We start from the raw sequence: 13,320 nt of genomic DNA on the forward strand, positions 1-13,320 counted from the left end.
GCCACACCACTCCCTTCTCTTGAATCATTTCACTGCTCTTAGCATGGTAGTGGGTAATGAACATGAGGCGGGGGTGGAGAGATTGGGGGGAGTTGGAGGTGAGCAGAGATAGATGTTTGTTCTGTGAATTGGTTATATAAGTGTGCTTGTGTGTGATTGAGGAGAGAATACTTTTATTTCTTTTAAAATAAACCCAAGGTAAGCCTAGTCTCTTATCCACCATTTTGGGTTATTTTCATAAATAACTGTTGGGAAACTAACTCAAGGGTGCTGTCGTGGACTGTTGTATGCCCGTCCCCTTGTGTATACTAGTCAAAGGGCTTTGGGGAGACAGCGGTGTAAAGCCAGGGTAAGGATGCCGACCCACACCTCAAACATTTATTAGTTGCCAAGCATATGATGCTATCTACCAGGCGATCAGTAGAATGAATAAGCTACCTGAGTTCTGAGTATTAAAAGGGAAAACGGTAGCGATTCTCCAAAGCTTCTTTTCCCATTAGGCCCAAGAGAATATGAATGCCCATCCAGCGTCTCAGGGTCCTTTCGATAATGGCTAGGGTTCAGGGTAATCATCAGAATGTATGGCCTGAAACAGAGGACTGTTTTCCCCATGTTTCTTTCCTTGAGTTTGTGGTGTGCCCTCCTCAGAGAGCGTGCAGGGGTGGGGATAGAGCGTGCAGGGGTGGGGATATACTGTGCCCCATCTGCCTGGACCGAGCTATACCTTTCCTTCTCAGGAGTCTGCTTCCTCACAACCACAGGCTGGGCTGAGCCAGGTAAGGCTTGGCGGCCCGGAGGTCCTCATCTCCCCCAATTTCTCCTGATTCTTCCTCAGTTTAGGTTTATAGACGGTCTTCTAGGGGCTGATTCCTGTTGGGCAGTTTCTGGTGTCTCAGTGGTGCACCCTGCTGGAAATGGTCTCGAGATCCGTCACTTGGGAAGGGAAGTTGGAGGATGTGGTGGTCAACAGTGAACCTGCACCGGTCCCTCCATTTCCGGTAGGAGGGGCTCTGACAAATCATTAAGCAGACCCTGGGGAGTCTGGTTGAGGCTCAGCTCTTTTCTTGTTTGACATTTATAATACAAAAGAGCACAAGGAATTCTCAGATTTTACTCAGTAGGTCCCCTTAGTCCAGATGCTCTACAGCAGAGACTCTCTCAACAGAGAATTGTCTAAGAGCTGAGTTCAGTATTTGCATGCATTTAACAGATCAGAATTTTTTTTTGATTCACCCAGGTTTCTGGGGGCAGGGAACAGGAATTCTTTTGAGCTCCCAGGGTTACTTTCATAACCTAACGGGCCAGGCCGGCACTTCTATGTTTAGAGCTCCATCTCCATATCACACCTAACATTAAAATGCATCTCATGTCCAATAACCTTTTTCTTTGTTATTTAAAAAAGAACTTGAAAATTATTTTCAAAAATTTTGCTTTTAAATTGTTTGCAAATAAATAATTTGCTGTGATCTTTCTGTAATTACGTGCATTCTGAATTTGTGCAAAGTGAGAAAAATGAACAAATTTATTTATAAATGCAGGAAATGTTTATTAACAATAGCAATTAATGGAGTCGACAAGGTCATATTGTTTTTTTATTTAACATTTATTAATTTTGATTTTGCATTTTTTCCTTTGTATTTTGTGTCTTATTTTTAGGGGAAGTCTCAGACCTTTTCAAAAGTTCTGAGGCCTTAAAGTATCACAGTATTTAAAATCATACAGTCAGTTCCCTTAATCACTTTCTCTCTTTTTTTTAAAAAGATTTTATTCATTTATTTGACACAAAAAGAGAACACAAGTGGGGAGCATGGCAGCAGAGGGAGAGGGAGAAGCAGGCTTCCTGCTTAACGGGAAGCCTGATACAGGGCTTGATCCAAGGACCCCAGGATCATGACGTGAGCTGAAGGCAGATGCTTAACCGACTGAACCACCCAGGCACCCCCCCCTTAATTACTTTTTTATGTGGGTAGCCTTACCTCATACAATTCATAAGACTGGGTATTAGGCTGGACATATGAAATTGCTGGTTATTTGTTTTATTGTGTTTGTGGTTTTTGGGTTTTTTTTTGTAAAATATTACTGAATAGAGGCAATTTCACATGATTTAAGCTAATTGTTTTGGTTACAAATACAATACATTTCTTCCCTTGGAAACCTAGAGTTAAACTGGAGAGCTAAGACTAACAAGAGCAGAGTGCTATGTATGCATGGGACAGGCACTTAGTAGGTATTTGCTGCATGAATGCATGCAGGTACCAATGAATGACCCAATAAGAACTAACGATGTACACAAGAATGAAATTGCATGTTACGGACTTGGGGTAATGGAACTGGTGGAACATATTAATCATACAAAGCAATTGACAATTACTTTTAAAGCCAACATTCTCTTTTTAATTTAATTTTGTTTGTTAGCAACAGACTGGCATTGCCTATGGGAGAAAGCAATCTTGGCATAGTTCACTGCCGACTGCTCATTCAAGAATAAAAAGTGGAAACATCGGAGGAGTTTAAGGAGGAAAAGAAGCATTGTGGATCTGAAAGAGGAGATTTCAGAGGGCAATAGGATGTTCATGTTGCTTTTCATCTGGCAGCAAGAACTATCTCCAAGAGCAGGATCCTTAATTGGAAAGTCCTGGTTTTTACTTTTCTTTGATCCCAAGGAAGTCAAAAGCTTTATTTGTTGTTTTGGCTGGAAATCCTAGAGAAAAAAAAGGATTATCAAATCTTAATGATTAATAAGACTTCAACTTTGGGTCCATCCATCCATTTATGTATCCCTTTATTCTGTTGCACCATTGTGTGCCAGATACTCTCTAGGGGCTGGGAATAGAATGAGGTTTAAGATATAAGACACATTTCCAAACTAGAGGGATATTCATCTTGTGTAGAAAGATGAAATGTCATTAGTTCTGGAAAAGCAGAGGGAAAAGTGCTCAGGAAGCATAGGCAAAGAACTGATTCTTGGAGAAATTGGAGAAGATTTCATTGAAGAGATGTTAATTGTTGTGGGTCCAGAAGGAAAGTTTTCCATGATTAGAGTAACCAGAGGATGAAGAAGAAGGAGGAGAAGGGGAAGAAGAGGAAAAGAAAAAAACAATCATGCCCCGGGAAGGGTCCACCACAAAGGTTCTGGTTTAACTGACATGGATGGACATCTGTGTTTTTCTTTCTGGCCCTTAAAAAAAAAACCTAACCAGGTAAATCTAGAGAACGTTAGGTTGAGAAACACTGGTGTGGAAGGAGTAGAAACACACAAGGGGAATAAAGGGACAGGGGTTGGATTGGTTGATGAGGGAGAAAATTGGAGAGCATTCTACTTTAAGTAAATAGCATGTTGAAAAAAGATGATATTTAAGGTTTTCAATCTCATCACGGGAGCAGGTCCAATTTAAATGGGTTGCTGGAACTGAACATCTTGCAGAAAATGGGATGTCTGGAAGAGATTCCTTGAGAGAAAGATTCAGCAAGAAAGATTTCATCGAGGAGCTGGTGGACCATCCTGAGTCAGGTGTGAAAAGTCAACTAGAAGATACTAGCGTCCTTAAAACTACTATGTATATAGGTGGAGGGAACTTGATCTTCATTACCTGTGAAACACAAAATGTGGCATCTGAACCAAGAGATTTACATAAGAAACTGGTGCAAAATGAATGAAAACAAGGACCTCACAAGAAACAAATTAACCCTAAGAATACTCAGAGTAACAGGATTCCCGCAGGAAACAATTTCCACTGAGGATTAAGCCTGTAATAAGAAATTATTGAGTACACAGAAAAAAATGCCATGAGAATGAGTTAGTACACTTAATGGACAAAACAAAACAATTGCAGTGCAGAAACTATGTATTCTGGAGCAATTTAAGAGAGACTCCCAAATGAACATGTTTAACATCTTCAAAGAGATGAAAGTAGGAAAATAGTAGAGTAGGCTAGGATTAATTCAAAATAGATTAAGGTCTTGAACATAAGATCTGAAACCATAAAGCTCTTAGAAGAAGACATAAGTAGTAAACTCCTTGACCCAGGTTTTAGCAATGACTTTTTGAATCTGACACCAGAAGCAAAAGCAAAAAAAAAAAGCAAAAATAAACATCAAACTCAAAAGCTTTTGCACAGCAAAGGAAATCATCAACAAAATGAAAAGGCAACCTACTGAATGGGACAAAATATTTGCAAACCATATATCTAATAAGCAGCTAATACGCAAAATATATAAAGAACTCATACAACTCAATAGCAAAAAAAAAAATTCAATTAAAGAACAGGCAGAAGATCTGAATAGACATTTCTCCAAAAAAGACATACAGATGGCCAATAGGCACATGAAAGATGCTCATCGCTAGTCATCAGAGAAATGCAACTCACAGCTACAGTGAGTTATCACCTCACACCTTTTAGAATGGCTATTATCAAAAAGACAAGAAATAATAAGTGTTAGGATGTGACAAGAAATAACAAGTGTTAGTGAACCCAAGTGCACTATTGATGGGAACGTGAATTGGTGCAGCCACTATGGAAAACGTTATGGAGGTTCCTAAGGAAATTAAAAATAGAACTACTAAATGATCCTCCGATTCCACTTCTGGGTATTTAGCTGAAGAGTATGAAAACACGAACTCAAAAAGATATATGCACCCCTATGTTTACTGCAGCATTTTTTACAATAGCCAAGACATGGAAGCCACCTAAAGGTCCATCAATGGATAAATGGATAAAGAAACTGTGGTATATATACACAATGGAATATTCATCCACAAAAAAAGAATGACACATATGGACCTTGAGGGCATCGTGGTAAATGAAATAAATCATACAGAGAAGGAGAAATACTGTATGATTGCTCTTATATGTGGAATCTAAAAAACCGGAAAAAAAACAAAACAAAACACAAAACTCATATAGAGACAGAAAATAGATACATGGTTGTGAGAGGTGGGGGTGCGGTGGGAGAAATGGGGAACTGTTTTTGTTTTACTTTAAATAAATTGAATAAATACTAATAAATAAATAATAAAGAAAGATCTTTAAGATTTACTGTAAGTCATAAAAGCAAGACATGGATCAACGTATATACTTTAGTACCATTGGGTAAAGAACAAAAATGGGGAAAGAAGGATCTCTCTCTCTCTCTCTCTTTCATCTATCATCTATCTATCTATCTATCTATCTTTCATCTATCTAAATATATGTGTTTTTTTATTTGCTTGCATATAAAAAAGATGTAGAAATAGACATCAATGATAATAATAACAAATAGTTTGTGAACACTTTCCCCAAGTTCAAGTTCTTTATTAGTCTTTTACATGTGTTATCTTACTTCGAGCGCATGAGTCCCAAGCACCTTCTGTCTAGTTTTTGTTTTTAATTAAAGCAGACACATAAAAATCGTGTTTTAGGTAATTGACCCTTCTGTGGCCATATCCATTTGGAACAAAAATCAGCACCTTGGCGAAGTCCGCTATATACAGAACAGACGTAGGAAGACCTGGAGTTCCTGCTATCATTAGAAACTCATCCTGCTTTAGGAACACTACATATCAGATAATGGAGTAACATTCAAGGGATCCAATCAGGCTCTGCAGCAGACAGCATTCCCTTGGAAACAGACTCTGAGAATCTGAGTTTGTAGGCAGCATATTTATTTGTGAATGCTCTTGGGAAAAAAGGCTGTGAGGAATGTAGAAAGCAAAATTAGGAATAAGGGGAAGTTCAGTTGTGATGCTCTGGCAACAGAGGCTTCAGCAACTCGCACGGGGAGCTCTGAAGCTGGGTGGTGCTTCGGAGCTATCCTCGTTGAGGCAAGAGGGCTGGCTGCTCAAAGACCGAGCACACCCGATATGAGCCTCCCTCAGGCGGGGAGCATAACCTTGGGTGTGGTCGCTCCATTGTTACAGGGCAATTCCTGAGGAGAACTGAAATGTTGTGTGCAGTGTCAGCAGGTAAGGCTCCTAGGAGGTGGGGGGATGGGTGCTCGGTCCTGAAGGGGGATCTGGAGGTGAGGGGATGGGTGCTCGGTCCTGAAGGGGGATCTGGGCTGTACACCATGACACCCTCTACGGAGTCTTAGGGAATTCTGAATGCAGGAGGCATCAAGAAAAGACAGAAGCTATAGAAGCAGAGGGGATAAGAAAGTGATAAACTGAGTCATGACAGTGGTAGTGTCTCATCACAGTATTAACAACGAGGTAACTAGGTTGCTACAACAGGTTTTGGACATCTTGAGAGGCTTTTGTGTGTTTCACAATGATAAATGATATTTCAGAGCTTCATAAACACCAACTGTAATTGGGGAGACAGTTGTTTATCCCTGTTTCCTGCAATCTGAAAAAGCGAACCTAAAAGTCATAGGTCTTAGGGATTCAACTTTGAAGTTCATCTTATTCAAGGGTATTTATAAGAACATGTGAAAAAACTTCTCTGGAAAATATAAAACATTTTTAGAGAGATTAGGAATTTTGCTCACTTGCTTAAAAAAAATTGCGGTTGACCCTTGAACAACGTGGGGGTGAGGGGCACTGACCCCCCCACACAGTTGAAAATCTGTGTAGAACTTTCGACTCCCCCCCAGACTTAACTACTAATAGCCTCCTCTTGGCCAGAAGCCTTACTGATAATATAAATAGTTGATTAACACATATTTTGTATGTTATATGTGTTATATAGTGTATTCTTACAACAAAGTAAGCTAGAGAAAAGAAAATGTTATTAAGAAAATCGTAAGGAGGGGAAACCACACTTACAATACTGTACTGTAAAAAAATCCACATCTAAGTGGAGCCACGCAGCTCAAACCCATGTTGTTCAGGGGTCAATCATTCCAATTAAAGAGGTTTTTTTTCATAGTTCTGTTTAAATGCAAAGGTGGCAGATCTAAAATTGCATGCTCAGTGACATATAAGTCTGATTTGTCCATTTGCATTATTCATTCAGTTTATCCTCCATTTACATGGATAATCTGGAAGTTTCATACAAATTAGTTCAAGAGCTAGTTTTCAAATTAAATAAGCTTAAAACGCACAGTTTTGTCCCTAATGATATATCATTAGTTGTTCTTACCTAAATTTTTTCCTTTACTGGTTTCACAGGCAATCCCCGTAAATGCAACTGGGCAGGAGCACAGGCATTCTCCCTCCAGCAGAATCACAGTACCTCCATTTTGGCATGGGTCGCATTTTCTCACACTGAATTCATTGAGGTAATCTTCGAGGGCATTCTCCAAATTTTGTTTCTTTAGATGTGCATCCTTTATTTTCACCGGAACCAGATTATAGATAGGAGATAGCTGCAAGAAAGCAAACCATTTAATTTTAGGACTTTTTCTACTGATGAAGCTTGTGCAGTACCATTCATTGAATTAGTTATCAATTCATACATTCAATAAAGGCTTATTTAATGATTGGTATTCGCAGATATGATGTTAGCTTTCAAGACTATAGTAGTGACCAAAACTAAGCATGATCTCTGTGATCATGGAGATCACATTACGGAAGTAAGAAGACTGATATTAAAATAATCATACAGATTGTGGTGCTTGGGTGGCTCAGTTGGTTGAGCCTCTGACTCTTGGTTTTGGCTCACGTCATGATCTCATGGCCATGAGATGGAACCTGGAGTAGGGTCTGTGCTCAGTGGGGAGTCTGCTTGAGATTCTCTCTCTCCCTCTGCCCCTCCCTCACTCTCTCGCTCTCTAAAATAAATAAATAGATCTAAAAAAAAAAAAAAAGACTATAGTAGTGACCCAAACTAGGCATGTCTCTGTGATCATGGAGATCACATTACGGAAGTAAGAAGACTGATATTAAAATAATCATACAGATAAACTTAAAATGGAAACTATGGTAGGTGCTAGATGGGATGGGTACATGTGTTTTAAAAATGCACAACCATGGATTTAAACTTTTCACAGGATCATATATTGACATTATTTTGTGAATTGTTTTTGCTGCCTCTTCCGCTCCTCTTCTCTCTAGCAGGTAGCCAGGTGCTCACTATCTCTTGTTGAAGTGGGGTTTCTGTGCAAGGCCAAGAACAGAAAAGCCCTAAAGGCAAATTCTTAACTGGTCTTTTTTCCCCCCTAAAAGCCTGAACTCATTGAGAAATTTTTGCAGGGAGAAGAAGTGTGAGAAGAATGCCACTGAGGGAGGAGATTCCTCCAGACTTAGTATGTCCCTCAAGTAGCAAAAAAACTATAACTAGGTCTCTGGCAGCTGTTTTGGGAAGTAGTGGGAACTGTGGTGTGCCCCTAGGGAAGCTAGGTCCATATCAAGGTCCACATCAAGGTCCATATCAAGCACCATATCAAGGTCCATATCAGGGACCACGGATCCAGTGAGCAGGTGAGTTTGAACAAGGAGATTACCACCACTGTGGACTAAATATTTACATATATCATATTCCTAGTTTCCTAACAGAAGCATCAGTGTTCTTGCATTAAGTTGGGCAACAAGGAAAGATCTTCCTCAACTCCGCCTGACACGTGAATAAAGGATGAATTTTCTAGCAGCATGAAGGGATGGGATCTCAATGTCAAATTTAATTAGACTTAAAGAAAATGAAGTAAAATGATTTATTCTGCACACTTAAATTCATGGATTAAGATACTTAGTTGTTACAACTGATATAGGGAAGCTTGGAAAGGCTTCCCTGAGAAAATGACCCTTAAGCTGAGATTTGAGGGTTTGAGGGTGCTGGGCCAGAAAGAAGAATATTCCAGTCATACAGAATTCAAAAAATTCTTATGGGGGGGAAACCATAACATATATTGAAAGTGTGTATCAAATGTCTATATAAGCAAATTCAACTGCATGACTCTAAAGAGCTGAGTAAATAAATCGTTAGAAATTGAGGCCCTTGAGTGGCATAGCACTTTGAAACAAAGTGCCACGAAATTTAAAAGAAATTGGAATCCAAAGACTCAAGAAAGAGGACATAAAAAATACCTACCACAAATTAGTGCATAAGAGTAATGATGGATTAAACAATGTCAACTGATTTTTTTTCCTCTGAGGACAATGACAAAAGCTGAACAAATAAACTAAAATTAAAAATCTGTTTGAAGGCCCTGGAGAACGAACGAGGTCACGTTGATTGGGCTAAGATCTGGGAGGAGGTGGAAATGCAGTGAGGTGAGCCTAGTGTTTTGGGGCCACATTCCCCTTGACACATTTCCTAATTTGGGAACAAGCAGCAGAAGGGCTATGGCAAAAGAGCACAGATTACTGGGCTGGGGAAAGAAGGTTGGTATTCAGGGACAGCAAAGAAAAACAAGCCATACTTTGGACTGGGACCCAAAGGACTACAACCCTAGAAGTTAAAGGGAATTGGAAGTGGAATAGGTCTGGCAAAGACTACAGTCTGGTTTGTATTAGAATAATCTTGGGGGCACCTGGGTGGCTTAGTCAGTTAAGCGTAAGACTCTTGATTTAGGTTCAGGTCTTGATCTCAAGGGTGTGAGTTCAAGCCCCTCATTGGGCTCCGTGGCATGGAGCCTACTTAAAAAATAAAAATAAATTAAAAAAAAAAAAACAATAATCTTGAATCATTGTAACCCCAGAAGCTTCCCAGATGTAAATATATATTTTCTTTGGAGGAAAATAAAATCATCCCAGGCCTCAAGCTATTCCTAGAAAAAATTTTATTTTTATTTCTATTTATTTGGGTTTTTTTTGGAAAGAGAGAGAAAGCAGAAGCAGGGGGAGTGGCAGGCACAACAGGCAGAGGGAGAAGCGGGTTCCCCATTGAGCAAGGAGCCTGAATCAGGACTCGATCCCAAGACCCCAGGATCGTGACCTAAGCCAAAGGCAGACGCTTAACCAACTGAGTCACCCAGGCATCCCCCTAGGACAATTTTTAAAGTATAGTATCCAGCCCCCCAAAACAATAACTAGGTACACAAGGAAGCAAGGCAACGTGAATCAGAACCAGTAGGAATACTAGAAACTAGAAGCAGAGTTGGGAGGATGTCATGATTTGAGTGATCAGACTTAAAGAACTATGTTTACATGAGCAGGGGGATAAAAGAAGAGATCAACAATTTTAGCAGGAAACTGGAAATTATTTTTTAAAACAGAGGATTTGGAAAAAATAAACAAATAGAACTATTATAACTTGATATTATAATATTCCAGTTAGTGGACTGGTTACATAGCAGCTGTGATACAATGAAAGCAAAGCTAATGAACTGGAATATAGGTCAGGAGAAAATACTGACAGTGAAGCATAAAGAGATAAAAGATTGGGAAATACAAAAAGAGGGTAGGAAACATAAAAGATAGAGTGAGAAAGCGAAAGATCCATATAACTTGAGTCCCAGAAGGAGAGAATATTTAGGAAGCAATATTTGAAGAGCTAATGGCTAAGAATAAAACAAGCCTGGGGCGCCTGGGTGGCACAGTGGTTAAGCGTCTGCCTTCGGCTCAGGGCGTGATCCCCGCGTTACGGGATCGAGCCCCACGTCAGGCTCCTCCACTATGAGCCTGCTTCTTCCTCTCCCACTCCCCCTGCTTGTGTTCCCTCTCTCGCTGGCTGTCTCTATCTCTGTCAAATAAATAAATAAAATCTTAAAAAAAAAAACAAAACACAAGCCTATAAAAGACAACAAAGTGCACCCCAGTAATGAGAAGCGAGGTTACAATTTTTTCTTTTCAATGCAGGCATATCCGAGTAAAATTGCTAAAAACAAAGGCAATAGACTAAATCTTGAAATCATCTTTTTTTCTTCAGATTTTATTTTTAAATCATCTCTCCACCCAACATGGGGTTCAAACCCACAACCCTGAGATCAAGTGGGCATGTTCGACTGACTGAGTCAGATAGGAGCCCCAAATCTTCAAATCATCTTAGTAAGAAGGCATAGTACTTTGAAAGTAGACTGATATTTGATTTTAATAGATGCAATCAATAATATAAATTGTTCTAGGATAATGAGATATTCATAGGAGAGTTTTTAAAAAGATGACCTTGAAACTTCAATCTCACACACACAAAAAAAATCTAGATGGATCGTAGATCAAAAAGTAAAAGCAAAACAGTAAATCTTCTGGAAGTTAGTATATAGGAGAGTATCTTCAAGACCTTAAAGTAGGGAAAGATTTTAAATAGGATACAACAGCACCAACTATAATGAAAAGAAATACACATTTGATTATGTCAAGATAAAAAAAATCAACATTATAATTCCTGACATGATGTTCTGGGAAGGACACAACATCACTTCTGTGGTATTCTTGCCAAAATGCATAACCTCAATCTTCTCTAAACCTAACTTGAGAGACATTTGACATAAGAGGTGACCAAAACTCATCAAAACATGTCAAGGTCATGAAAGACAAGAGAAGTCTGAGAAACTGTCCTAGGATGGAGGAAACTAAGCGGACATGACAACTAATTGCAATGTGGGATTTTGATTGGATCTTGGAACAGAAAAAGGATATTAGGGGGAAAACTGGTGAGATTTAAATAAGGTCCGTGGGTTAGACAATGTTCCTTTTCTGATTTTGATCAACTGTACGATGGTTATGTAAGTTGTTCACATTAAGGGCTGCTGGTCTATAGGGTGTATGTGAACTCTGTGCTATTTTTATAGTTTTACTGTCTCTACTATTTATGCAGTTCTACAGTAAGTCTATTTATTTCGAAATAAAAAGTAAACAAGAGAACATCTGTTATAAAAAAATATCCTAAAGAGTGAAAGTCCTCAAGTGAAAGAAAACATTTATAATACTTTTAAGTGCGAATAGGCTCATACACAGCACATGCCAAGCACTTCCACAGTCCACACAAATGTTCACCAGCACACAGTTTTATGAGTTAATATATGAGATTTAGATTTCAGCGATGTCCTCTTTATTTGGAAGTAGCCTCTTACCCATGTTGCCACATTGGCATGAACGACATAAGCATGTGGTGGAGTTATTTTGATTTTTAGGAAAAGAAATTCATCTTATTTTACCCTTCAAAGGAAAGTCAAGGCCAGATAATCTAAGATACAGGAATAGAGGGTCATGGCGAAACTACAGTGTGGATGAAATGCATAAACAGTGTTCCAGGAGATAAAGATGAAGGTCGGGCAGTGACCACAGTCTGAGAGAAGCCTCAGACCCTGGAGGCAAAAGTCCCACAGGAAGACAAAGAACAATTAAAATGTACTTCGGGAAGTCTTCCTGAAGAGCCACGTCTTTTTCTGACGAACTCTGGCTCTCTACGAATTAAGAAAACTGTTCTCATTTTTCTAGATATATTTTCAGTGGAGGTCATCTGTCATGAAACTTGCCAACATACAAATAAATGGAAATATAATTTAATATGAAGTACGTTGAGCTTTCTCACAGGTTTCCAAACGAATCACACTATGTGCCAAATGTAGTTTTGTTGATAGAAGGAGTGTGATTTTCACCCCTACGCAAGAGAGTTCGGAATGATTTTCGCTATGTGTTTATAACTGTAATGGCTACAGCACAGAGCGCTGGTACTGCAGCTCTTTAAATGCTTATGCTCTTTAACACCGGGGCGTCACTGCTCAGAGTTGTCCGATAGAACAAATGCGGTAGGTAAATAGTTCATATGACTCAAGTTGCTCCAGAAAGAGCTTCATATAGCTTGACGTGTGGGTGCGTAAAGTTGGTTGAGGGAAATGAGAAAGGGAGAATGGAGGATGGAAAAGGCAAGATGAAGGCAAAAGCAACACAAAATTCATGCCAGGAGGACCCGCCCATTGGCATGAGCTGGGTCACAAATTTAGGTATATTTTCTAGTGCATTGAGTAAGACAACTGAATGCAATGGTCACACGCATATAAGAAATATTTACGTGATTCCCAAGAGAAACAAAATAAGCCTTAAAACTGAGATTAAAGAGTAGACTTTCCCATGAGTTCTCATAAAGGAGACATTGTATTATGTAACATCCTTTCAGTAAATAAAGCAGTGGGTTATATAACTTTGGTTTTTCTAATGCCGAAACAGAACTTTACAGGAAGCCAGCTCGCTCTGCGCTAGCTGTGCTGATCTCGGCCGCTTCGCTCTAGAGGAAACAATACACTTCAGATCTCTCAGGCCATCATTAATAAATGTCATTTCCTCAGCTGACATGTTTTAACTAGTTTGTAGCAGTAAGCTTCAGAAGAAACCCAGTTCAGCTATTGTGTTGAGCTAAAATGTAGAAATGTTGTGTTAACATTCAGGCAAGCCAGAAATAGAATTAATATACTTCCATGAAAGTTGAAGCTCTGACAAAAGTCAATACTGAAGGCAAGGCCCTATCTCCTCTGCATGAGGAAGGGCGGAGGAAAAAATCTTGGGCTGGGTTAACACGTTCCTCA

At 39.3% G+C, this 13,320-nt stretch overlaps 1 protein-coding gene across 1 annotated transcript in view; it reads right to left on the minus strand.

Moving 5' to 3' along the window:
• Nucleotides 1-2,371: 2,371 nt before the first annotated feature.
• The window catches only part of C9 (complement C9), a 55,098-nt gene continuing 44,149 nt past the window's right edge, over nucleotides 2,372-13,320 (minus strand). The window contains exons 10-11 of the mRNA XM_026506864.4: nucleotides 7,059-7,284; nucleotides 2,372-2,701 (exon numbers count right to left, since the gene is read on the minus strand). Of these exons, the coding sequence (XP_026362649.2) occupies nucleotides 2,643-2,701; nucleotides 7,059-7,284 (285 nt within the window). The 3' untranslated portion in view covers nucleotides 2,372-2,642. The remainder of the gene's footprint in view (nucleotides 2,702-7,058; nucleotides 7,285-13,320) is intronic.

This window comes from Ursus arctos, unplaced genomic scaffold, assembly GCF_023065955.2.
Source record: "Ursus arctos isolate Adak ecotype North America unplaced genomic scaffold, UrsArc2.0 scaffold_15, whole genome shotgun sequence".
Taxonomy (NCBI): Eukaryota; Metazoa; Chordata; class Mammalia; order Carnivora; family Ursidae; genus Ursus; species Ursus arctos.